The sequence below is a fragment of the Monodon monoceros genome, unplaced genomic scaffold (genome assembly GCF_005190385.1).
Source record: "Monodon monoceros isolate NGI ecotype Baffin Bay Population unplaced genomic scaffold, NGI_Narwhal_1 Super_Scaffold_9, whole genome shotgun sequence".
In the NCBI taxonomy this organism is placed as follows: domain Eukaryota; kingdom Metazoa; phylum Chordata; class Mammalia; order Artiodactyla; family Monodontidae; genus Monodon; species Monodon monoceros.
The window spans coordinates 11,107,656-11,133,202 of NW_021703786.1; the positions used below are offsets into that span (position 1 = coordinate 11,107,656).

Sequence of the window (25,547 nt, forward strand, 5' to 3'; positions counted from 1 at the left end):
GGGGCGGTTGGTGGTTCTCTGACTCTCAGTGTGCCAAGGAACAGAAACATTTCTTCTGACACCAACAAAGAATTCCACTACAGCCAAGTCCTTCAGAGACAAGCATCAATAGGTATGTTCTGGCCAGGGAAGAAAATAACTTTAATAATGCCATAATTTAAAATCAAAATTGTTATTGCTTTAAAAATTCCACAAGTGGCTGACAATAACAGCAGAGCAACAGGATTCTGATTACATTGTAATAATGCGGGTCTCACAGCAAGTCCACAGCTATTACCCAGCGATTAGGCGTCAGCACCTGGAGAAACTCCATTTACACTGGCTGCTTCAATCTCCTCCACAAGTCATTTACAAATATATGATCCTAATTTCTATGAGAGAAAAAAAGACATGCTGGGACTAGAAGATTATTTGGACAATTTGGATCAACCTATTTGATAGTTTAATGTGTGCTTAAAAAAAAAAAACTTTTTCTAAACTGCTAGGAGCATGATCATGAAGTGAAAAACAAAACTAGTTATCACTTCAGCTTTTTTAAAAATTGCTTTTGCTTCCTTTTCTGTTTTATATTTTTTTCACAACAAGTAGGTGAAAATGCCTAATATGCCTGGGTAAGCACGGCACGTGATGCACTAAACAGCTTCTTCAAGCTTGGAATGTTGGCACCGTCTACCCTTTCCCTACTGAACAGCCACAGGCAGACTCTGGGTTTCTCTATGCCTCAGTTTACAAGTCCAGTAAAGGAAAAAGGTAATTTCTTATCATCAATTAATGTTACAAATATACATAGCGAAAACGAAGAAACTGCCTCTTTAAATCAAGGTGTGATGATATATGTCACTTAGAACTGAGGGTAATAAAAAGCCTAAGGTTGAGGTCAAAACAATCAATTAGTGCCTCAAAACCTGGGAAGGAACTCTCATAGATTATTCCATCAAGCAACAGCATTAGTAGCCATGCACAACATTAGGACTCTTCCAAGCAAGGTCACCTTGGTCACTGGTCTCAGGTTAATTTTATGTGGTCATGCATGAGTCAAGGGCAAGAAGGAAGTTAGATTTCTCTTCTAAAGAAAAATTCCGAGGCATGACTCCTACTTTTACTTCTCTGGAAGGACCTTTCCTCACCACAATCCCACAGTCAGTTCATGTGCTGTGACAGCATCATGGGGAAAATGCTATGACACACATTAAGCATAAAATTACCATCTTTTCCTGGGTATCAACCATTAGCGTTATATGATGTGAATGTCTATGGCACTAATTGTTTATACTGCTGAATTAAATTTTTTAAAATCTATTGAGGGGCTTCCCTGGTGGTTGAGAATCTGCCTGCTAATGCAGGGGACACGGGTTCGAGCCCTGGTCTGGGAGGATCCCACATGCTGCAGAGCAACTGGGCCCGTGAGCCACAACTACTGAGCCTGCGCGTCTGGAGCCTGTGCTCCGCAAAAAGAAAGGCCGCGATAGTGAGAGGCCCGCGCACCGCAATGAAGAGTGGCCCCCGCTTGCCACAACTAGAGAAAGCCCTCGCACAGAAACGGAGACCCAACACAGCAAAAATAAATAAATTAATTAATAAACTCCTACCCCCAACATCTAAAAAAAAAAAAAATCTATTGAGTTCTTTCTTTACGACAAGCACTACAGACTAGGTGCTTTCCATTCAAAGCACACACATAGGTCTTGTCATTAAGGGCAGTTGAGGAAGGGTGCTTTGGCAACTATCATATATCGTAATGAAATATAACTGTAGATGATCATTTTGAACATTAGACTCTAAGCATCTTCAGGGCTAGGAATGTATTATTTACTAAAGCACCTAGATCTGTGCCCCCTAGAGCTGGCATCAAAGCCTTAAATTCTAGCTTTTGCTCTATCATCTACCAGCTGGTGATTAAAGGGTCTTAATCTCTCGAGCTTGAGCTTTTTCCCAGATGTACAATTGAAATAATTCCTGACTAATCTAACCCCGTGGGACTGTGGTAAGGTGCAAATAAAAAAATTTATACCATCTTTAAAAATAAAAAGTATTATTATGGTTAATCAATTTATGCTGACCAATTAGAAATTCAAGGGAGAAGAATACATTTTAGTGAGGGCTACGCAGAGAAGTCCTCATAAAAGAGGGAAATTTTGAGACAGCTCTTAAAACAAGCAGGATTTAGAAAGAAGGGGGGGTGGAGAGAAGGGAAGGAGGGAGGGAAGAAAGAATGAAAGAGGAAAACATTCCAGATAAGGGGCAGTAGAAGAGATCAAGCAAACAAGGTAGATGAGATAAAGACTTAGGTCTTTTCATGGAACAGCAAAGGCTAGATTGTTAGCCTTCATTAATAGGCTGATGTCAAATATCAAGGTAAGGAGGTATCCTGAAGGCAAGAGAGAGTCACTGTTGAGTGGGAGAGTAACTTGGTAAGGGGGCATTTTAGACATTTAATTTTGTGGTAGTGAGCAGAATGGAAACTATCTGGAGGGGAAGGGTGAGGATCACAAGTAAACCTGTCGCAGTGTCTCAGGTATAAGGTGAGGAAGGGTATAAACTAGAAAGATGGCAGTGGAAATTTAAAAACTGAGAAGAAGGGGGAGGGAAGAAAGGAAGGAAGGAAAGGTGGGTAGGAAAGGAGGGGTAGAATAATGGAACAGCAAACAAAAGGAAGAAGTCAATGATTTCTGCATGACTGGGGGCAAAGGGTTTGGTTACTTGGTTTTTTTTGTTTTTGTTTAGCTTTTTGATAGGGGAGAAGGGGGACCAGGAGAGGTGAAGGAAAATGATAGGAATTTACATTTAAACTATATGGAGTTTGATGTCAACACAAGATATCCAAGTGACATAAAATTGCAAGGAGGATGGAAGTATAACTGATATTTTCAAGGCTGGGATGGAAGGGCTCAGAGGGTGCCTGAAGGGAGTTTGGGCCTAGACATGCAGAGTTAAGTCACCAAAAGGAATTCAGCAGGTGACTGGAAGTTCCAGACTGGAGCTCTGGAAAAGATTCAGGAATACAACTTCCCTTCCTTAAAACATTTTAAACATTTGAGGTCTAAATTTCTTGACATAAAAAAATATATGCATTTTATACTTTTGAATCACTTTGGAATTTTACCCCTACAAGCAGAACTATGTTAAAGACATAGCCGTTATCAGTGATAGGCCTTATATGTAGCAACTGATAAAAGGATGGATATGACACACAGCGAGAAGGAAAGTGGCCATCACCAGTTTCCATCCAACTGAGGACTTACATTTTGCTGGGTAAACTCTCGGAACATAGCTGCTAGCCTGTCATCCTCGATATCACAGTCAGTTTTGATAGCCACATTCAGAATGTGAATTGGTTCATCCCTGGGGATCTGTAACCCAAGAACACAAGGCAAGGAAATTAGAAGGCTGGCTAATACAGAGATGGAGAGAAGTTATAGTACTTGGTAGGATACCTGAAAGACAGATACGGCCCACAGGACATTTTCTGCTAGTATGAGTAAGCAAAATGAAACCACTGCCCAACACCCACAATGGAGATTAAATAAAGACACCTAACTTTAAAAAAATAAGGCAGCAAAGGCATTAGCTAAAGGCAGCCCCAAATCTTGGCTTGATATGAACTTGAAGACCACTATGTCTCAACTTTTTCACCAATAGAATGGGAATTAAACCATTTGCAATATCTCTTCACAGAATGTAAAGGAAAATGAGTGAAAGAAGCCATCTGAACATATTCCCATATAACATATTTCTAAACAGTGGAAGTATCAAACCATGGGAAAATAACCTGGTAGGGAAAAAACAGGATGTGTTTGCAGAGAAATGAAAAGAAGGGAAAGAAGGGTTTAATAAAAGGACAAAATTTTAAACAAAATGTCGATTTTTTCTACTATCTAAAGTCCACAATTCCTTGAAGACTACGAACACACTGCTCTGCAAATATACAAGCCATTACTGAGTAAGAATTAAAGCAATCAAAGCTCAAGTCTTTGAAACAACATTCAGAGACCTAGAGGCAGCTGCAATGGATATAGACAGCCTCATTCTACGCTATGGATTCCATGATTAATACAGTGGTTTTTATTTTTAGGTTAGAATTTATATTCCACCTGTTTCTAAAAATACTTTGATGAGGCATATAAAATTAAATAATATAAAGTAGGGTAAAAAGATGAATTCCTCCCTACAATGTTCTACAATCAGAAAGAGAGTATATAGTACAAATCCTGTATCTGAAGGAGCAAAGCAGTCTCCCAAAGGGGACACTATACCTTGTCTTCATCATATAGAGATGTGTGACCTGCCTCAGGGAACGTGGGGCTTTGGGGTGGGGAATCGCAGAAGCAGCCCATCACTTCATCAAAGATCCTGAAAAATACCAAAGAAACACCCACGATGAAAACCCAAGTGGCAGAAAATCTAAGTGGCAGGAAACTAACGCTGCCATTGCCAGCTCTGTCTAAAAGAATAATCTATCCTACCCTGCACTCAATTGTCAACTGAATAGAATCACCAGTGGCTAGAGGTGACATGCAAAATTTCACCAAGTGGCAGAAATTAGGAGGATGGATTGTTTAAACTTTAATAAACCATATATATTTCTTCTTTTTAAAAAAGAATGATCTGAAGCTTTTCTGTTTTGTTTTTTTCATATGTAAGATATGAGCAGTGCTGCTGTCATCATTGGTCTTAAAGTAACAGAAAGAGCCTGGGACTAGAGCAGTGACACACCAACGTAATTACCCCTCCCCCTAGGGTAATGCATCAGTATACATCAAGAGATAGACGCTGAATGCATTTAATCGAAAGATGTATTGTCTCTGGTGGGGCTCACTCTAGTGTTGTGTTTAATTTCTCCTGACATTTCACTCATCACAGAGCAGACAGTTTCTTGTGTTAGCTACTAAGGAAAAGATGGTTTTTGTTTGTTTCTTTTTTTCTGACCAGGCTCATATAACAAGTAGAGGCTTGTAGAGTCTGCACAGAGGTGGAAAGGGAAGGACCTACACCTCTCCCAGAGCATATACCGCAAGGGCTACATCTCCTTAGCTGGCCCGTGGCTAATCAGGGGATCTGTATTCATTTGGAAGAAAGCTGAGATGCCCAAGGCTCCCCTTGTATAGACACAGTTCCATGGTGCCTTACCTGACAAAATCTTCAAAAGTCCGAAAAGAGACCATTCCACCCATCCGCTGACACGGTGGAGTGAATGAGTTGTCCAGCAGCACGTCGCTGACACTAGCTACATGAGTCATGCCATAGTGGTTGAGGTTGGAGGAGAAGGACATTCTAAATGGTAATTCAATCAAGTGCATTAGACAAGGAGAGTAGGAACAAGGACTGGGAGAGTCACAACAGGGAAAAGGAGCTGGGAGGAAACTGAAGCAGGGTCAGGTTGCAGAGCAGGTTTGGTTTTTTACCCACCTATAGGTAAGGCCGTCTTGCTAGATTCACATGAACCCTTCCACTGGAATTTCCCCTCACACAAACCATATTTTTTACCAATCACCCCCCGCCCCAAATTTCTCCACATAAAAATCTAAGGACTGTCAGGAATATCATGGTGGTTTTAATACCATGACATCATGACATGTCTAATGAATGAATAGCATATAGGGGTTAAAAACCATCCTGCATCTTCCCCTTCCTTAAAACATCTCCTCTTTTAAAAGGATGTAAACAAGCCAAGTGAGCTGTAACTAGGCAACACTTAAGGCATTTTTCTCTAGGAATTGTAATAGATTAAGTATTCACAGATAGATATATGCGTATCAACAACAACTCTAAGTCATTTGGAATGGCTTAGTAAATCATAAAGAACACAATTCATCAGAGAGAAACAAGTAACAATCTGTAAAAGCAACTTTACTGAGGTATCTATTTTTTCCTTGAATGGGCTGACGGGGAGCGCAGTTATGAGGATTATAGCTTCTCCCTTTTTGAAAGAGAGACAGTTTTGCAAAATTTCCTTTTTTATATTTAAACACATTTCTATACCAAAGTAAACATATCTTCATTGAAAGCCCTTAATGAATCCCAGCAAGATACAAAAGGGCTGAGCATGGGTTTCAAAGTACGTGTAAGCATGACAAACAAGTGTAAACGGAGATGCTCAAAGAGAACTGATTTGTTCAATCTAAAAACATAATGAATCTGGATATTCCTTGACGCACCTCAGCAGTATGTACTGATAGATACTACTGTAAAGTGTTTGTGATGCCCAGTCAATCAGGACAGTCTGTTAGGAAGGACCAAACTAAAGGATGCCTCCAGGACTTGCCCAACATGTTACTGGCATACTGATCTGAAGCACGTTCAGAGCAAGGCAATGGCACTTGAACTTTGGGGAGCTGCTCAAAAATCTCCTTGAAGTGCACTGCCTGCAGTGTTGCAGGGGGCAAGAGAGCCAGCAAAGTGGGCTATAGATCTGGGTACATAGCGTACTCTATTGCGAACTGTAATTATAAAAGGCAATGGAATTTTTTACAGAATGGGAGTGCTGCTCACACAGACTATTAGAGACTGACACTCCCGGTTTTTATTCCTTTGGTAAATGATGACTATGAAAAAGTACTTCAACTTTTGACAGTACCAGGGACTAGAAGGTAGAGTGGAAGATGAAACCATTGATACCATGAATGAAACAGACAAATGAAACACACATCAAGCAAGTCTTACACATGGTGCTCACTAGAAACTGGGATTCAGAGCTGTATGAACGCAGAAGTGCTATCATCCTTTTCTAGGATCACCAAATATATTTAGTAAAGGAGCAAGTTTGTGAGGCATTGTATATTTTCTTCCTGCCTGGCATTAGACAGGAAAGAGAATCCAGATAACCCTTAAAGGGAACCCCCTCTGAAGATGCTAACAGTCTATGCTTGCGGCAAACATGGGGTTAAGAATCTTTTTCACTCAACTGAACCCCATCAGAAATGCCCACATTTCAGTTTCCCCCACTACTATGCTCTTGGACCAGGACAGCTAAAGGCAAGCAGGAGTGAAGCAAGCCCACTCTTCAAGAGCAGACAAGAGGACCAAACAAAACACTCCCTTTCCTCTCCCCATCCAAATTGGATGCCAAAAGCTATACACAGTTTTGATTACTTAATATTTAAAGGGAGAGGGACAAAATAAACATAAGCCTATAAATATTTCAACAAATGACTGATCATCTACAAAGATGTCAGCACCAACATGTTACAGCTTTAAGCACTTTGTGGATTCCAGTCAGAATTGCTATCCTCTCAAACTTGCATTGTGTTGCCTTGCTTGGCTCAGGAGCAGAAGGAAATCAAAATATTAAAATACCACTTGTGTTATTACTGGTCTGGAAACGTTTCACAGGGCTACACACATCAAAACTTCAAATACACTCTTCCAATGTAATCTCATTACATGTCTGAAATAAAACTTGACTTTCATAGCATCATAACACTTTATAGGAAAATAGCTAACAAACTGATAAAACATGAGATCAGCTATTTCTGCATGTGTGTTCCTCTAAAAGGAGAAGCAAATTAGAGAAAATATAAATTGAAAAACTGATGAACAATTTGCCAGGATAGGAGTAACTGTAAGGGTTTCTCCTCTGAAAGCCCCAAACAGAGAACTTAGCAAAGTAAGATGTTTACAGCAAAGCTGAACATCGGGCAGAGGATTCCCCTATTGTACACAGCTAGACGGGAGCTGTTCCATACTGAGGCTTTTCAAGCACTGCTTTTTGAATGGCTGAAGAAAAGCTGAAGACATGTTTTCCAAACAGAAAAAATAATTTAGTATGTCCAAAGGGGAGCTCAGGACTCCCTAGCAGAAAGATAACATGTTAGCTTGTCAAGTGTAGTGTTATTTTTTCCCCTGATTTTCCTAAAAGGTGCTTTTAATTGGAGAAAAAACAAAAAACAAAAAAAACTAAATATACGGTACCTGTTTAGCGTGGGGATGTTCCCTCTGTAATTAAACAACCACAGTTAGTTATTGATAGGTTAGTGCAAGCCATAATAAAAGAATTGTCAGAGCAGATACAGACCAGTCGTGAGGAGCCCCAGCGTGGCAGCTCTGGCATTCGGCAGACATAATTAAGTGCTCATTACCCTTCAACCCCCCGGGTGCCTCCGCCTCCTGACCTACCTCACCACAGCAGCTGTTGATGGAAAGGGTCAAAATGTATTTACCATGGAGTATTTTTTATAGCTCTATTACAAAATAATAATTCAGAGTAAGGATAAACCACAGGCTCATGAAAATTAAAGCTGTATAATATGGTATATTATCTTAAGCTTCAACAAGAAATATAATTCTTGACAAAATTCTTAGAGAATCTTCTTAACTTGTTCCTATTTTACTAAAAATGCAATAAGGAGGTTCAGAGAAGTTGATTCCACAGCCTCTCCCACCTTAATTGATTTTCTAGGATGTGTGATGAACCTACAAACTCTCCTCTAGAGAAAAGAAGCGGGGCACCTGGGCTCCCAGCTCCCTTTTCTAATTCTCTTTAACCCTGCTCTTCCTCCTGTAGACTGGGCTGGGATGGGGGTAGGAGGTGGTGTAGGAAAGGAGTATACTTTGTGCCATAGGAGCTTAAAGGAACTGAAAAGCATGCAGGAATGTGATGATTAATGATTCTATGACTAGAGTGGTATAGACTGTTAAAAATGAATTAATTAATAATTTTTAAGTGAAATGAATTTAGGGAAATAATGACTTTTAAAAATTGCTGTAAGCTTAAAATCTCTAGGCCTTCCATAAATAAAACCTTAACCTAAATTTGGCTAGCCCTAGAATTTCCTGAGAAAGAATATTTCCAAATCGTGAAAGAAAGACTAGGATAAGAATGGGAAGTGAAAAGCAAGTCTCCTGCCTTCTCTTTGGTCTTTGACACCAACGCTTTTTTCCCCCCCTTTAATTTGACCTCAGTCACTTCCTCAACTGAAAAAAAAAAAAAAAATCAAACCCTTATTTTCAATGTTAAAAGGGAAAAGTTATACTTACCACCCACAATTTAGGAGTCCTATAAGGGGGCTGATGGGTTGATTATCTTAACCTTCTAACACTCTTTTATCAGCGTTTAATCATTGTTGGGGTTTTCTGGCACACAGGGGACTTAATGGGCAGAACATAGTGGGTGGTGCTGATGGTATATGGAAGGAGGAGAGGAGGAAAATGATGCACTTTCCATGGCAGTGAAAGGAGCAGAACAGACTGAGCCGGCCATATAAATAAAGAACTATGACATATCGCTGCACATACACTGTATACCTCGTGTGATTTGTGAGTAGCAATGCTCTTTGCATCAAACCTGTATCACAGAGCAAATTCATAAGGCAGCAAGAGCCACCTCCGAGTGCAAAAACCTGCACCTTTGCTGTTTGGAGTCTTTGAGCCTCTCATTCAGGGGAATGAGTTTCATTTTACAAGAGGTCCTTAGTTATAATGCACTTGGCCCTCATCAACAAACAAAAAGTACGCAGAGGTTCTAGAGCAGAAGCAGAAAACTAACAGTAAATGCTAATGAAAATATAGGAAAGTCTTCCTTTTAAGATATAAAAAGGAGTCTAAAGAAAAGGGCCACCTGCAGTCTCTAAACTATAAGCCTCAGTTCAGAGAGAAGAACCCTACAACCAAAGCAATCTCAGGCTCCTTCCATCCAGGTTTCTCGAATTTAGAAACCAGTATAGTCTCTCTCAACTGTTAACCAATATTTTACACTAATAAAATGGTCTCACTGCTTCTGTGACTACTCTAATCCCTTAGGGAGTCTTCACAGGATGAGGGCCAAGTTTTCAGCAGAAAAAGGCCTGAATTGAAAAGAACACCACCAACAAAAAGCCAGCCCTTCTCCATCAGCAATCCTCGAGCTCTCACGGGAAACCCCCTGCTGCTTTGTTATAGGAATTATGCACCATCTACACAGTATGGGATAAGAACAAAACTCCCAACATCTCCAGTTTTTAAAGGACTGGCCTCAAATCAATCACTTAAGAGGTAAGTTTATAGTCAGCTTATCCCCTTTGGTATCAATAGAATAAGATTCTGTGGGTCTGTCAGGGAGGCGAGCACAGAAGGAAGGTTAAACTCTCTACTTAGCCACGTCCAAAACAATCATCTATATATTTTGTAACTCTATACAGGGGCTATTTGATCAATTTAAGAAAATGACCGACGTGGCATACTGCACACTATTGTGAAACAGTAGAAAGCTAGCTCAGTGGTCTGCACAAAAATAACCAACAAACGTAGAGATTGTATGAGTCAAATATCCCACTTTATATAGCTAAAAATAAAATAAAATCTGCCACATTTCACTGCATACTCATCACGCAAAAATAATCAAATTTCTCAATCTCTGATAAGGCAATCAATTGCATTTTCAAATACAAAAAGAGTATAAATTCACTTGTAAGACACCTGTTTAGGCTCTTCAGAGCACTTACGATGATGAATCTTCATTCACAATGTTGTGAAAAATATTAGAATCATTTTCCTTCCAGTAGATTAGCTCCATTTTACAAATGTGATCACTGAGAAACCAAAGGGGAAGCTTTCCAAGGACACTGCTAAATATGGTGTCAAAAACCAGAATCTAGACCTGGCATTTTCTCATCTCAGCTCCTGAGGCTAGCATTCCACATCAATATTGACTAAATTTAAAAAAGGACAAGAGAAATCCTTTGAATTTTGAGGTGCTCGGCATTAAGTCACCTCTGATTTTACTGACCTGCCTGCCTAGAATGGCTGGAGAGCCTGCTTCAATATGAAAGCAAAGTCAGAGTTGCTGCCTGCTGGCTGAACCCTATTTAAGGAACACCAACTTCTCTGGCAGTCACAAGTTCTCTGAGCCTTTTACCATCCCTTCCAGCTGAATTTCATTTTGCTTGATTCTAGCTGGCCCTACATAAATCTTTTATCATATAAAAATGCTCCTGATTCTTTTGCCTTCTAACTGGAAGGGAAAAAAAAGACCCTATATGAAAATGATGGGGATGCATGCAAACAAGCAGTGGTTACATCAAGCTGTAACTGAGAGCCAGGATAGGGCAAATCTTTTGAAATCAGGCAGCAAAGCAGAATCAGAAGAGGTCGGCTGAATAACCTACTAGCAGTCACTAACAGCAGTACCATAGGAGAAACAGCAATTTGACTGGCTGTGACCAGTGGTGGTCTCCCTGTGCGACTATGCTTCTGCAGGAGAATCCAGATCAAGAGCTGTAGAACACATCTGAACCATGTATTTCTACTGGCATCTCCCCCACCACCTCCTTGCAGCTCAGATGCCCGAACTCCACTGCAGAGCTTTCGTTTACAAGAAAATGATCGTGGCTTCATTCATTTGCAGCCCCTTTAAAGCCCCTTCTTGGTTCTGCTGGAAGATTTTGCTCTTTCTGAAACAAGTATGCCAACAGAGCTACAACATATTACTATTGCCTGCTATATAATTAGCTACAAACCCACAGCACAAAACTACAGGGATTTACAGGTGCCCTAGATTCTGCTTTTCCTTCCCCCTGGAATCAGCTAGTCTTCCTTGACAAGAAGGGACCTTGGGCTACCCTAATGATATATTGAGAGTTTTAAACTCGACTCTCCAATCTTCCAAGGCTAGAGTGCCAAAATAACACAGCAGAGACCAGAAGCTGAGCCATGGATACAGGAAAGCACTTAAACCTGCTGAGAATCTTCTCTTATGCCAGATGCTTGCATCTTATCAGCAGACTACCCTGCATGAAGGAAGCAAGCACTGTAGAGTTTTATTTATTTATAGCTCATTCTGGCCTGCTAACTACAACCAAGTGCTCCCACTGCTAAAAAAATGCTGCAACTTGGATGACTTTTGAGTGTCTCAGTACGAGCCAAAGAAGGGTCTAATCTCTGGGTATCAAAGATGATCAGAATCCTCAAGAATGGTAATGGGCTGCCGATTAGCCCCATAGAAGGCTTCTGATTTCTAAACTTCCTCACAACCTTCTTCATGAAAAGAGAGCCCAGAGGCCACCCACCAACAGCTAAACTCTGAAGATGCCAAGCAGCCAAAACTCAGTCATGGCCAAAACATGTGGTATCAGGGGAGAACACAGCCGACCTCTTCTGGATGCGAGACGGGAGAAGAGGAAAATGCTTGAATTAAAACATTATAACATAGAAGGCCAAATTCACAAGGAGCAAATAGCAGAGAAAGTGCAGCGCAACTCAAATTAACTAAAGTATGGATTTCCATGTAAGAAATAGGTGGAAATAAATACCAGTAAGTCTTCACCCATCATGTATGTACAGAAGTATACAACAAAATGGACTTCCATCTTCTGCATCAATTGTGGTGCTTCTTATTTGCATCACAGGTTAAAAGTTTAAAAAAATGAATTATGTTCACTAATATGTATTACTTATGAAAATCATTTGGAGTTTTAAATTTCATACTCCCAGACTGTCATAATATGCACAGCCATATGCATAGCCACAGAGTTTATGGGATAATATACTTTACATATGTTTGTATAAATATTTTAGAAGATCAAATACATAGGCTGACTAAAGAACTTATTTGTTTCCAGATTATTCTGAGTTACTTAATATGTCCAAAGCTAAGTAAAATCGTGAATGTCAAATGACTGGATGAATCATCAAAAATACATTCAGGAAGAGGCTTTAGTGTAACAAGCTTTTCCATCACCAGCACCACAGAGTGCTAAAACTAGGGTTTCAGAATGAGAAAAAAGACACGCACACACCACCTCTGGCTCTAAACCCTGAGCCTCGCTGGAAGAAGACAGAGAAAAAGGAATGCTGAATGATAACAGTCTGAGCTCCAGGTTTAATCCATGTAAAATACTGGTTGAACTCACTAAAGAGCTGGCCTGATGGAATCTTAGACAAAAGAATTAAGTCCTAAAAGTCTGAATGATAATAAAATGTTCTCTTAGTGCAGACCAGCTATCCTGACTACTCCTGCACCAAGAAAAAGACTGAAGAAACTCCCTCATTTCTCCTCTAAGGACAATTGCTAACTGGCTACAAATCACCTTTAAAAAATGACAGCAAAAATCCCCTCCCCTCAAAAAAATTCACATACAATAGGACATAGTCCTTATACGCTAAGAAGATAAAGAAGGAAAAAAAATCCACACATTTCCCATATATATAGGTGTTCCATATATAAATATATAGGTTTCCTACTATGCTTAAGTCAAGTGTAGCTGCTGTTCAAGTGAAAGGAATTTAAGAAGAAAAGGGTATATCTAGGCCAGGAGCTTCCTTTAGTAAAGCTCTAATATGTGGATCCTCTGGTGCATAAGACCTGAGGACGCCGAATAAGTTGCAACTACAGTTCCCATAAAAAATTTGAAAGTCTTACATAGAAGATCAGGAAGTAGATGACATACCTTGGCTGAAGCCTGCCTAGCAAGAAGGATGATGAGAAAGTCACAGAGGTAAGAAATTGTTTAGTCATCTGCTGCCTTTTTTTAAAAAAAAATATTGTGAGGAGTATTAGAAAAAAACAATCAAATTATACTGAAACACAGAGTAACTAAATGTCAAACAAAAGTTTCAGTCCACAAGATGAATAAGCATCACAGATCTGCTGTACAACAATGTACCTAAAATCAACAATAATATATTGTACACTTAAAAATTTAAGAGGGTAGATCTCATGTTAAATGTTCTTTCCACAATAAAATTTAAAAAAAATTTTAGGTATAAGAAAATGTCAAGCAATACAAAGTTCCAAAATGAACTTAAACAAAAAGGTACCAAACGTGTTGGCCACATGCTAATTGCCCAAATGCGCTGAAAAGGGTGTTTCTTCTCCCTTCTCAGAGGCTGCTCCACTTATTTGCAATGGCAGCTGCTTGTGTTTTGCCTGCTTCTCTAAAAATCAAAACGTGCAAATGGGACACGGTCTTCAATCCAAGTGGCATCTAAGGCATTTTCCTGAAAAAATACTCGGCTATTGTCAGTTTACAGACAAAGAGCCATGTTTCATCCCAACCCACGGGGGCTAAATCACTAGTCAAAAACAAACCACAGGAATAGAATTCCACCAGATGACCCCATACACAACAAGAGACTGTAGTCTTGCTTTGATAATACAGCTTAGAAAGATACTCCCAAGGACTTGCTGGACAAGTTTAGTCTACTTCAAATGAATGTCTGGGGACTTCCCTGGTGGTCCAGTGGTTAAGAATCCGCCTTCCGAATGGACTTGAGGACACAGGGAGGGGGAAGGGTAAGCTGGGACGAAGTGAGAGAGTGGCATGGACTTATAAATACTACCAAATGTAAAACAGATAGCTAGTGGGAAGCAGCCGCATAGCACAGGGAGATCAGCTCGGTGCTCTGTGACCACCTAGAGGGGTGGGATAGGGAGGGTGGCAGGGAGATGCACGAGGGAGGAGATATGGGGATATATGTATAGCTGATTCACTGTTATACAGCAGAAACTAACACACCACTGTAAAGCAATTATACTCCAATAAAGATGTTAAAAAAAAAAAAAGAATAAATGTAGAAAAAGAAAAAAAAAAAAGGATCCGCCTTCCAATGCAGGGGACATGGGTTTGATCCCTGGTCGGGGAGCTAAGATCCCACATGCTGCAGGACAACTAAGCCCACGCGCTCTGGAGCCCACGTGCCACAACTAGAGAGAAGCTCATGTGCAGCAACGAAGAGACCGCACACTGCAACTAAGACCTGACGCAGCCAAATAAATAAATAAATAAACATTTAAAAAAAAAAAGAATGTCTGGCTAGAAATGGGATGACCAAGTACCAGGAAAGAAAATGCAAAAACTGGTTAAAGAATGTATGTGTTTTCTCCCCCAAGAATTTTTGGTTTGTTAACCCGAAATATAATATTGGGGAAATATAAAATTCTGTTTAGCATTAGATATGTAAATTATGTATATTCATATGCCTGTTCTCTGTTCTCATTGAACAATTTTTAAAGCATGTGTAAAATACTGTAGTATAGCTACAGTATCAGAAGTGGATGATTGCTGTAACTACCAAGAATAAGCAACATAAGAATAAAAGTTTGTAAAAAGAAAAAAAAATCTCTCCTAGGGATACTACCATTAACATAAAACAAAGAGGACTCAGTGTGATTGTCCTAATTAATTCGGTCTACAGTTGAGCTGTCTATGTGGCTAGAAGTGCTGGAAATATGGCTAGCCTGTATTGAGACATGCTGGAAGTAGAGAATACACTCTAAATTTCGAAGACTTTGTAAAAAGAATGGAAAATATCTGATTAATAACTTTTTATTACGTATTAAAATGGTATTTTGAGGGACTTCCCTGGCAGTCCAGTGGCTAGGACTCCATGCTTCCAGTGCAGAGGGTAGGAGTTCGATCCCTGGTTGGGGAACTAAGATCCCACCAGCCATGCAGCCCAGCCAAAAAGAAAAAAAAAAGGTATTTTGGATACAATGCGTTAAATAAAATGTTATTAAAAGTAATTTTGTCTGTTTCTTATTAAATATGGTCATTAGAAAATTTTAAATTATATATGTGGCTTGCATTATATTTCTATTGGACAGTGCTGGTCTAGTAGTAGTGATTCTCAATTGTAGATGGTCAACAGAATTATCAGAGAAGCTTTTTCAAGAAGTGGTCCCCTGGACTCTGGTTCAAAATTAATCAGAATCTTAAGAGCCAGGAGCCCATATGTGTATTCTTAAAATACTTTGCAGATAATTCTGAGAATCACTGATCTAGCGGTTAGTGGACATAACTGTGTCCTTGAGCCTTACAGGAACTGAGGGTGGAATAAACGCTGGTAGACAGTCTCCTGTAATTTATTTCTGTAGAATTAGAAACAATAATGCTTATGGCCTGCTTGTTCAAAACAGTAAGAACAGAAAAGAACAAAAGTACTGAGGTTGGAAAAAAGTTGGAACTTGACTCAAAACTAGCTAAAACTAAGATACCCTAGAATTCTTCTGTAAGGGTTGCAGGCCTATGATATAATAAAGAATTTGGCCTTTGTCCCTGGTTCCTGGGAGAGAGACTCTAAATCCTTGGAATTTCTCAAGTAATAGAAGTGCCTTCATTATTCATGTGCCCCTTGGATCACACCTGAGTTTATGCTAAGAGATAACTCAGGACAGGGGCTACTCACTAGGAAGACCAACCATGTGATTAGAGGGTCAGCTGGACCTCTGGGGAGGGAAGACAAGCTGGAGAGTGAGTTTAATCACATGGCCAATGAGTCAATCAATCGTGACATTGTAATGAAACCCTGATAGAAACTCTGGGCACTGAAGCTCAATGGAACTTCTTGGTTGGTGAACACATTGATATGCTGGGAGGACAAGGTACCCTGATTCCACAGGGAAAGAATTCTGTGTTCAGGCCCCACCCCACCCCCCCAGACCTTACTCTATGTATCTCTTCACTTGTCTGGTCCTGATCAGTATCTTTTATTAAAAAAACTGTGATCGTAAGTATAGTGTTTTGCTGAGTTCTGTTAAGTTGTTCTAGGGCATTATTGAACCTGAAGGGGTCATGGGAACCCCCAACTTTGTAGCCAGCTGGTCAGAAGTGTGGGTGGCCTGGGAACCCAACTTGTGGCCACATCTGAAGTAGAGGTAGTTTTGTGAAGAACTGAGCCCTTAACCAGTGGCATCTGATCTAACTCCAGGTGGTAAGTGTCAGAATTGAATTGCAGTACACCAACTGGTGTCAGGATAAGGTCATAACTCCAAATTGTAACAAAAACATTTATAAGAAAATATAAAATCTTACAAAACTAAATTCAAGTAGCAAATCTGTAATAACTGAATAAGCCATGCTCTAAAATTAAATATAGCATTCTGTAATTAAATCTGATAATACATCTTCTATTCCTAAACTAACAAAAGGATTTTAGACCTAAAAAGCATTAAAGCAATTTTAGTTTTCTGGTTTCCACAAAGACTATTTTCTCTTTCCTCCTTTATTTTCCCTATCTTCACCTTTACATCTACATTAATAATAATAATAATCCAGCAGTTTATAATTCTGTATACATACAACCAAGGAAGACTTTAGAAAGATGACAGGGTTACTGCTCTGTTCAGGTCTGGTCTTTATCCAGAGGAACGTGTACACCTCAGTTGTTGGGAGGGACACGTATACAAGTTTTGAAACCATATCAGCAATAACCAATAACCACCCTTGAGATGGAAAGGTGAATAAGATTTCTTAACAAACAGTTAAGAAGCATGTCTCTCATTTTCCAATCGACTTTCCCTCACCAAATTGGACACAGATCCTCAAATTTAAAAGTAGGACAGGGAGAGCAATTCAGAAAGGCAAGGGGAGCAATGAGGGAAGGAAGGAAATCACAAGCAGCTCTGTGGCCTGACTACAAATCACTGCCCAAAGGGATGAGGTAGTAGAAAGCAGGAAGAAAAGGAGAATGTTCTGAGAATTACAAAGAGCATTAAGTTTAGCATGTAGTTCTCTACAATTATTCAAGGAACGCAGGAAAAGAAAGAAGCCTGAGCACCGAGCCCATGTGTGCCATGAGTACCTCGCTGCTCGCTGAAGGACAGTCATTCGTTTCTAGAAAATGAGATTCTGAAATCCATGGAGGCAAAAATGTACCGAGAGATGCTTGCTAAATCAAGGATATATGCTTTTCTCTGCCAGCCATAAGGTATTTTCGAGGTAGAGAAGTGAAAGGACCTTCTCAGACAAAGAAGACAAGTACTTTTTCTGAAGATGCTACAGCTCATCTGCTGACCTCTCCTGGATCAACAGTGGCATCCAGTGGCTGCAAGTCTCAGCACACACTTCTTTGTCTCTAGGAAGAGTTTCTATTGCTTTGGGTGAAGTGGCAATTTGGAACAAAACCATTTCTGTTGTCTATAACTAAGGATCCCCAAAGACATAGTACTTTGAAATAAAAAGTGAAGAACCAAAGCCCATAAAGCAGAAATGGAGGGGGGCAGCTTAAGACTGGCTGTGATTATTTGTATTTCCTGTGGTATTACTGAAAAGAATGAAAATACGGGAGGAGATGAACATATGTGTGGGTGAAATTCCTAAGTTTTCACTGCCTCAGAATACTTTAAAAATAAATGAGATTATGCGCTTCCCTGGTGGTGCAGTGGTTGAGAGTCCGCCTGCTGACACAGGGGACACGGGTTCGTGCCCCGGTCCGGGAGGATCTCACATGCCGTGGAGCGGCTGGGCCCGTGAGCCATGGCCGCTAAGCCTGCGCGTCCGAAGCCTGTGCTCCACAACGGGAGAGGCCACAACAGTGAGAGGCCCGCGTACCGCAAAAAAAAAAAAAAAAAAAAGAACAAAGGGACTTCCCTGGTGGTGCAGTGGTTAAGAATCCGCCTGCCAGTGCAGGGGACACAGGTTCAATCCCTAGTCTGGAAAGATCCCACATGCTGCCGAGCAACTAAGCCCGTGCGCCACAACTACTGAGCCTGTGTGCCACAACTACTGAAGCCCATGCACCTAGAGCCCATGCTCCAGAGCAAGAGAAGCCACTGCAATGAGAAGCCCGCGCACCACAACGAAGACCCAACACAGCCATAAATAAATAAATAAATAAATTTCTAACAAAAGAGAATGAATGGAGTAATCCTAAATTTCTTTCTTAATTAGACCATACTTTCTCTCTCCAGATCAAAGATCAAAAAAATAAAAAAAGAAATGGACACCAAGAGGCTCTTCTTCTCATGGTTTAAACATGTTCATTTTCTGCTCTACATTTCTAGCTTAGAAAACCATACAGAATGGTCACACACACATTACCCACCCCCACCCTCCCTTTAACTCTGATAGAGCTCTGGTTGGCTCAGGTGCACACACCAGCTCAAACTCACCTATTTGGATGAGATGTGGGCAGCATGAACTGGAATTCCACCACGCAGGTGTTGTCCTTAAGCTGGCGGTGTTGTACACTGTTAAGTTCATAGGCAATATAAGCCCTTCGAACATACACCTGGTTAAAAAGTAATCCTCAGTAAATACACTTCAAAAACAGAAACTAAGAGACGGTTAGCCCAGGAAAAACACAGTCTTGAAAAGAGGTGTCTGATGCAGAAGAAGGTGGTCTGTGGTGACAAGTCCCAAAGCCCCATACATACATACCTTGCTTTAATTAATAAAGCTGGAGTCTTAAAACTATACCCATGACTATAAATGGAAACAAAGCTAGCCTTCCTCTGCTGGACACCTCTTATAAACCCTTCACACTGACCTAAACTCGAGAGAAAGTTTGATCAGTTAGCACAAAAGTATATAGAACCATGACTATTAATTCATTACACATGATGATTTCAACAGAAGATAAAAGCAAACAGGGAGAGGGACTTCCCTGGTGGCGCAGTGGTTAAGAATCCGCCTGCCAATGCAGGACACATGGGCTCGAGCCCTGGTCCGGAAAGATCCCACATGCCGCGGAGCAACTAAGCCCGTGCGCCACAACTACTGAGCCTGCGCTGTAGAGCCCACGAGCCACAACTACTGAAGCCTGTGCTCTGCAACAAGAGAAGCCACCACAATAAGAAGCCCGCGCACCACAGTGAAGAGTAGCCCCACTCAACGCCCACGCACAGCAACAAAGACCCAACACAGCTATAAATTAATTAATTAATTAAAATAAAAGCAAACAGGGAGAAAAATGAGAGGTGCTGATTCTGGACCACCTGAGGAGTGAAGATAGAAGACAGAAACAATTGAAGTACAGTCTAACTCTTTCACTATCTTGTATCTTTGTTTTGTTTTCCCACTGGCCCAAATCGATTTTACAGTGTTTATATCCCCCCAAACCCTAGGCAAAATCAGGAAGGCATAAGTTGACATATAATCTCTCAAATACACTAACTTGACTCAAAGAAACAGCAACAGGCCACGTCTCAGGAAAACCCGTCAGTCCAACCTCACGTACTTCACAGCTAATTTGCCATGCACATAAAATGAGACACATCAGCATGTGAGGTACGTCAGGAGACTTTGCATTAAATGGCATAAAAACACTGTAGAACACTTAGATATTTTCAAATTTTGATATTTACTGAGTAGCATACATTACAGTCTCCCCACAGAATACAAATAAAAAGTAACCCAAAAGAGCTCGCAAAGGGCTGTAGTGGTATCATATCACATAAAATCATTGAAGACACTCCTTTTCCTCATGTTCAAAAAAAACATCTACTTGGCAACTTTACAGCAGTATTTGGGGCCTGCAATTTTTGTGCTTAATGAGGTAGTGTGCTGTAGTGGAAACAGAAAAGTCATGAGTCAGATTGACCTGGGCTCAAATGCAAACTCTTCCACTTACTATCCATGTGAATTTGGGCAAGTCACTTAACCTCTCAGAGGCTCACTTTCTTCTACTTCATGAAGTAATTGTAGGATTAAATGAAAAAAATAAAGCACCTAAAACCCAGTTCATTGAATGTTATTACTTTCCTTCTCATGCCGAAATAGTTCATAAGAACTGCTTGACAATTCAGAATATAACTAAAATCCATTTTATTTGGCCCAAATCACAAAATGGTACTGTTCTGATCAGCCACATATTTTTTCACTTATTGTGTTAACAGGGAATCCTAATCATTATGAAATGGAAGAATTCAAATACCTGGTAAGTAGAATTGAAAAATGCTAGCAGCTATTTTCCTGTGATTGGAGCCCAGAAACTGGTGATTAGTTGAGTTGACACACTTGAGCAAGACCATTTGTTTCAGAGGAAAAGAGGAAGGTTCTCTACTCTTGAGAACCAACGTTAAGGCCAAAGAAAAAGGACAGATAACAATAGCCAAATGGACAAAAGGAGTCAGCCAGAAACTGAGAAAAAGGTCACGTCACGTTACTATGAGAACCTACCTCCAGAGCTGCCATCCTCACGACCTGGTTGCTGTGATAGAAGAAGTTTGGTAGGACATCGAAAATTGACGTTTCGGACAAGATGAGTTTCTGGAAGGTACAAAGACAAGCTTAAACCATTACATCCATAAGAGAACAATTCCAATGGACAATATTTAGCATTTGAAGCATTTAGTGAAACTTAAGAATTTTGTCTATGAAGGTCATGTATGATCTTACCTTCTCTCTGCCTCAGCTTCCTCAGCTACAAAATGGGGAAAATAAGAATACCTATCCTCACAGGGCTGTTGAAGAGTTAATATACGTAAAATTCTTAGACTAATGCATTAACAGTGCATTAATTATATGCTAATATAGGTGTTTATGGCTATTATTATCCTTTCTGACACATATCCATACTTAACTTTTAATATATTGTCTCACTACTCCACTATGGTAAGCCATAGATTTTTGATTTTTGAACCCTCTATTTCAACTATGAACCAAATAAGCAAAAACATCCTTCCCCCCCTTTAGTTTCCCCAGAACGAAATCTGATAGAAACCCTGAAGATTCCCTTGGCTAGGTATAATAATATTATCATTATTTCCAAGTAGAAAAATAGAAAGTCATTCCTGACAAAATGGTGTTGTTTTAAAAATAATAGTCAAGGTTCTTTGAATTAGCAGTAAAATTAGCCAATATTCTTTTATAAAATTGGCTCTGGGGCTTCCCTGGTGGCGCAGTAGTTGGGAGTCCGCCTGCCGATGCAGGGGACATGGGTTCGTGCCCTGGTCTGGGAGGATCCCACATGCCGCGGAGCGGCTGGGCCAGTGAGCCATGGCCGCTGAGCCTGCGCGTCTGGAGCCTGTGCTCTGCAGCGGGAGAGGCCATAGCAGTGAAAGGCCTGCATACCGCAAAAAATAATAATAATAAATAAATAAAATTGGCTCTGTATGAAGCTTAATAGTAAGCATTAAAATAAAATTAAATGATTATTTAAGTAGCTTTGCCTGTAGAAGACTAACGACTACCTATTTATACATCTGATTCAAATATCAGAAATCAACCAGTGCTACCACTTCATTCTGTCCTAGAATACCTTCTAGATAAAAGCGCAAGAGGTGAAGACTTCATTAGGACACTTCTATCAAGGCAGGCCTATTCAATTTTTAAGCTAAGCCACAATTCTAACAGCATTTTATGAAGAAAAAACACATAAGTATAAATCATTTTAGAAATTCACAGTATGAAACTTCATTACACAGAAAATCAAAATTGACTGACTGATTACTTAAACTATGCTTGGGAATAAAGGGGACAAGAGTGCAGAGTGGCAGAAAAGGGCTATAATGTATACCTGCAGGTTCTCAATGCAAAACTGATGTCCGTACATGTCAATAGCTGATAGGAAGATAGACTCTACTTGGTTATGGCGAAGCTCATATGATGGCAAATGGGAGGCAATAAGAACCTAGAGTGAGAGCAAAATAAAAGGTGTAAGTTCCTGAGGGAGTGATTATTCTAGGCTCCTATTAGGCAGCTCTGATACAAAAGCAATAAATATAAATGTGTAAGTGCAGGCATCAAAGATAAAACAGAGACCAAGTAAAACAACTTCTGGGTCCTGTAACATAAAGCCAAGGCCACCAAATACTGCATCTCAGTTGACTCTTTTTTTTTTTTTTCAGTTGACTCTTACCATGATTTGCTTGTGAGCAATTTCCCATGGGGGCAGAGGGAGGGGGAGGGAGAAAAAACAGCTTCAATCAAGTTCCATCAGTGCATGTGATTTACCATTGCAGAGCTGCTAGTCCTGGGGACTGCATGACTAGCTGTTAATGGGGAATCAGGTCTGGCAGGGAACAGCTGTGGGGAAGGTTGGTGCAGCAGAGCTAGCCTTTTGCAACTCTGAAGGGGAAAGACTAGGAAAAGCTGCTCGGACAGCCCCAGGTACTCAGTCCCAAGGAGGAGGTGTCAGGATGTAACAACAATGCATGTGACGGGCAGAGAGAGTGAAAGCAGTGTCACAAACAAAAACAGGGACACGGTAGGACCTGAATACCCTCAGCAGGTCACTGAGAGGTTCAATAACTTTTGAGTAATTCAGTGACATGGATACAATTGTAGAGAAAGCAGAAGGTCACTGAACAGCTTCAAATGCTGCTTCCTTGTCGATGCCCATGTGCTGGAACACAAAGGGAGTGCCAACTCCTGGCTTCCCTGCTGAAACCTTTTGGAATGGAAATGAAGACTACAGGGTGAAACTGGGCTGCTCTGGGGTTGTGCTGATTGCTAGCACCTAAGATTCATTTCATTATCTTCTTGCTTTCCACACTTGATTTTTTCCTATACACTTAAAAGTTTTCACCTGCTTCTAAGCTCCCTTTGGAAAGTAAGAAATATTAAACCTATTGCTTTCCCTCAGTTTCCTTTCCTCCACGTGACCCTAGTTTACTAGGAAGGGTAGGGAATAATAACAGGATTTTATAATGGGGAGAGGGCTTCTATTTTTTTAATTAATTTTTATTGCAGTATAGTTGCTTTACAATGTTGTGTTAGCTTCTAGAGAGCTCCTGTTTTAAAGAAACTTAACGTTAATCTTTTCCTTTCTCTTTAAAAAACATATACCACGTGAGAATGTTTGTTCTGAGGGCAATGAGACATACATGGGAAATTGCATGACCTTTGGAAGGTGCTGGAGGAAGAGCTCATTGCATCTAGGACTGCCCAGTCTATGAAAACCATTCCTCCCTCCGGACAGCCAACACATGTCCTTACCTGGCGTGCTCGGAGCGCCACCTTAGCATTGGTGGTCTTACTGAGTTGAGTTAGCTCCGTGAGGATATTCAGCAGCTCGTCAGTGAGAGTGGGGTCCCGGCCACACAACTGATCCTAATTGTTAATGTGACAAAGAACATACATATCCATGTTAAAAAGAACTGAGGTGGAGAGAACTTTGAAATAGGAAAAGGGAATAAAAACAAAGTAAACAGAGCTAGATTACTAAGATGCAAATGTCCTGTTACCTTTATCCTAAACAGTGTGGTAAAGAGATCCCAGAGGGGTAATTCCCTGGTGGTCCAGTGGTTAAGACTCCGCGCTTCCAATACAGGGGGCGCGGGTTCAATCCCTGGTCAGGGAACTAAGATCTCACATGCAAGGAGAAGCCCAATTCCTCGGCCATTCAGATTCTAAATTCCTAATGTATTTCTTTATAAATAACACCAGACTTTAAACAATAGAAATCATTAGAGACCATTAAAAGGGGTCAAGGGATTCTCCCTAAGAAATAACAAAGGATGTCTCAAAGTTTTAAGAGGTTTTAAATAATATAGGGACTAAAAGCTTTCCTGTTCCCTCTCCCACTTTTGGAAAGAAGGCAGAATAAGGCAAAAGGAAACACTCCTGGTGGTTTTCATTCCACAAACCAAATGTTCAGCATCCCAGGAGGGTGCAAAACAGAAACATAAGCACAAATTATTCATTTATAAATACACGTTAACTAAAAACACCATCTCATATTCTGACAATTCTATACCCCAAATCATTTATCCTCTTGCTGTACCACGAATCATTCCATGATACCTAAACATGGTGATTCCTTAGATGGATTAGAGGGAAAAACCAAGCTCCTACTATACAATCCATGGTGTAATTCAGACTTGGGTCCTTTGTCTCCAAAAAATTAAAAAATTTTAAGAATAAAAACTCTCATATTTTGGGAAAAATATTTCTTCTCCAGGGCAGTATCAGTTTATTCCCTAAATTCATCCATTATTCATGTAATTCTCATCTAAGCTGAAAAAACTGCAGATGCACTTTTATAAATGTCCTTTTTGAAATTTACAGAGTTATCCGTAATAGTAGTTCTTAATATCACATCACATAGTTCCCTCGACTTGGAGTTTGAAACAACTGCCTTTATATTTTAGTGAACTTTTATTCTCCCCCACCCAACTATTGGATCGGACATGAAAGACAACCAGATCCCAAAACGCTTCCTGTGGCTGCCTTTTAATCTTTCTCCCTCCTGGATTATCAGCCTTTTTCTTGAAGAATCTCCATTTCATCTTCAACCCTCCCCATCTCAGGGATACTCCGTACAGTCCTTTACCAGCGCAGCACAAATAGAAGCGTGGGGTTTTTGGCTCTGGGGGCAAATATACATTTCCCCAAACGCTTTTTCTACAACCCCCTACCACCTTCCACATCACAGGGTAAACAGTTTTGGAGTACTCAACACTGGTGTGCTGGAAAGACGGCTTCTCAAACACTTTAAAGCAGGAAACACTTTCTGGTTCCCCAATCCACAACCAGAGGTGTGCGCCAGAGTTGTAAACCGCATGATGGTATTTATAGTTAACGAAGTGCAAGTATCGTTTTCACCTGTTTAACGCAGGGGATTCACTCATCTGAGTGGAAGAATAAAGTGATTATAAATCCAGGGCTCGCCTGAGCACGTAGTCACAGACTGAAGGACCTATTCCTCCCATCCCAGGGAAAAAGCAAAGCGGAGGGAGAAAATGCAACAAAGTCTCATCTTTTATTGAGAACTTATGAGCAAAACAGAATTTTAATAAAAGTCACCAGCCACGCACCACAACGAAGAGTAGCCCCTGCTCGCCACAACTAGAGAAAAGCCCGCGTGCAGTAACAAAGATCCAATGCAGCCAAAAATAAATATAGTTTAAAAAAAAGAAAAGAAATGGGATGATGATATATATTAAAAAAAAAATCAAATCAAATCACCAGCGACAA

The 25,547-nt window shown here is 40.3% G+C and overlaps 1 protein-coding gene across 11 annotated transcripts in view; it reads right to left on the reverse strand.

Moving 5' to 3' along the window:
- ACACA (acetyl-CoA carboxylase alpha) overlaps positions 1 to 25,547 on the reverse strand; it is a 238,061-nt gene that overhangs the window by 108,658 nt on the left and 103,856 nt on the right. For 10 of the 11 annotated variants that reach the window (XM_029213014.1, XM_029213019.1, XM_029213020.1 and 7 more), the window contains 8 exons: positions 23,568 to 23,681; positions 22,147 to 22,260; positions 20,808 to 20,897; positions 18,800 to 18,918; positions 7,909 to 7,932; positions 5,128 to 5,271; positions 4,254 to 4,350; positions 3,243 to 3,350 (listed from right to left, as the gene is read on the reverse strand). In XM_029213014.1, coding sequence (XP_029068847.1) covers positions 3,243 to 3,350; positions 4,254 to 4,350; positions 5,128 to 5,271; positions 7,909 to 7,932; positions 18,800 to 18,918; positions 20,808 to 20,897; positions 22,147 to 22,260; positions 23,568 to 23,681 — 810 coding nt within the window. The remainder of the gene's footprint in view (positions 1 to 3,242; positions 3,351 to 4,253; positions 4,351 to 5,127; positions 5,272 to 7,908; positions 7,933 to 18,799; positions 18,919 to 20,807; positions 20,898 to 22,146; positions 22,261 to 23,567; positions 23,682 to 25,547) is intronic. The other variant, XM_029213013.1, reaches the window with a different exon arrangement.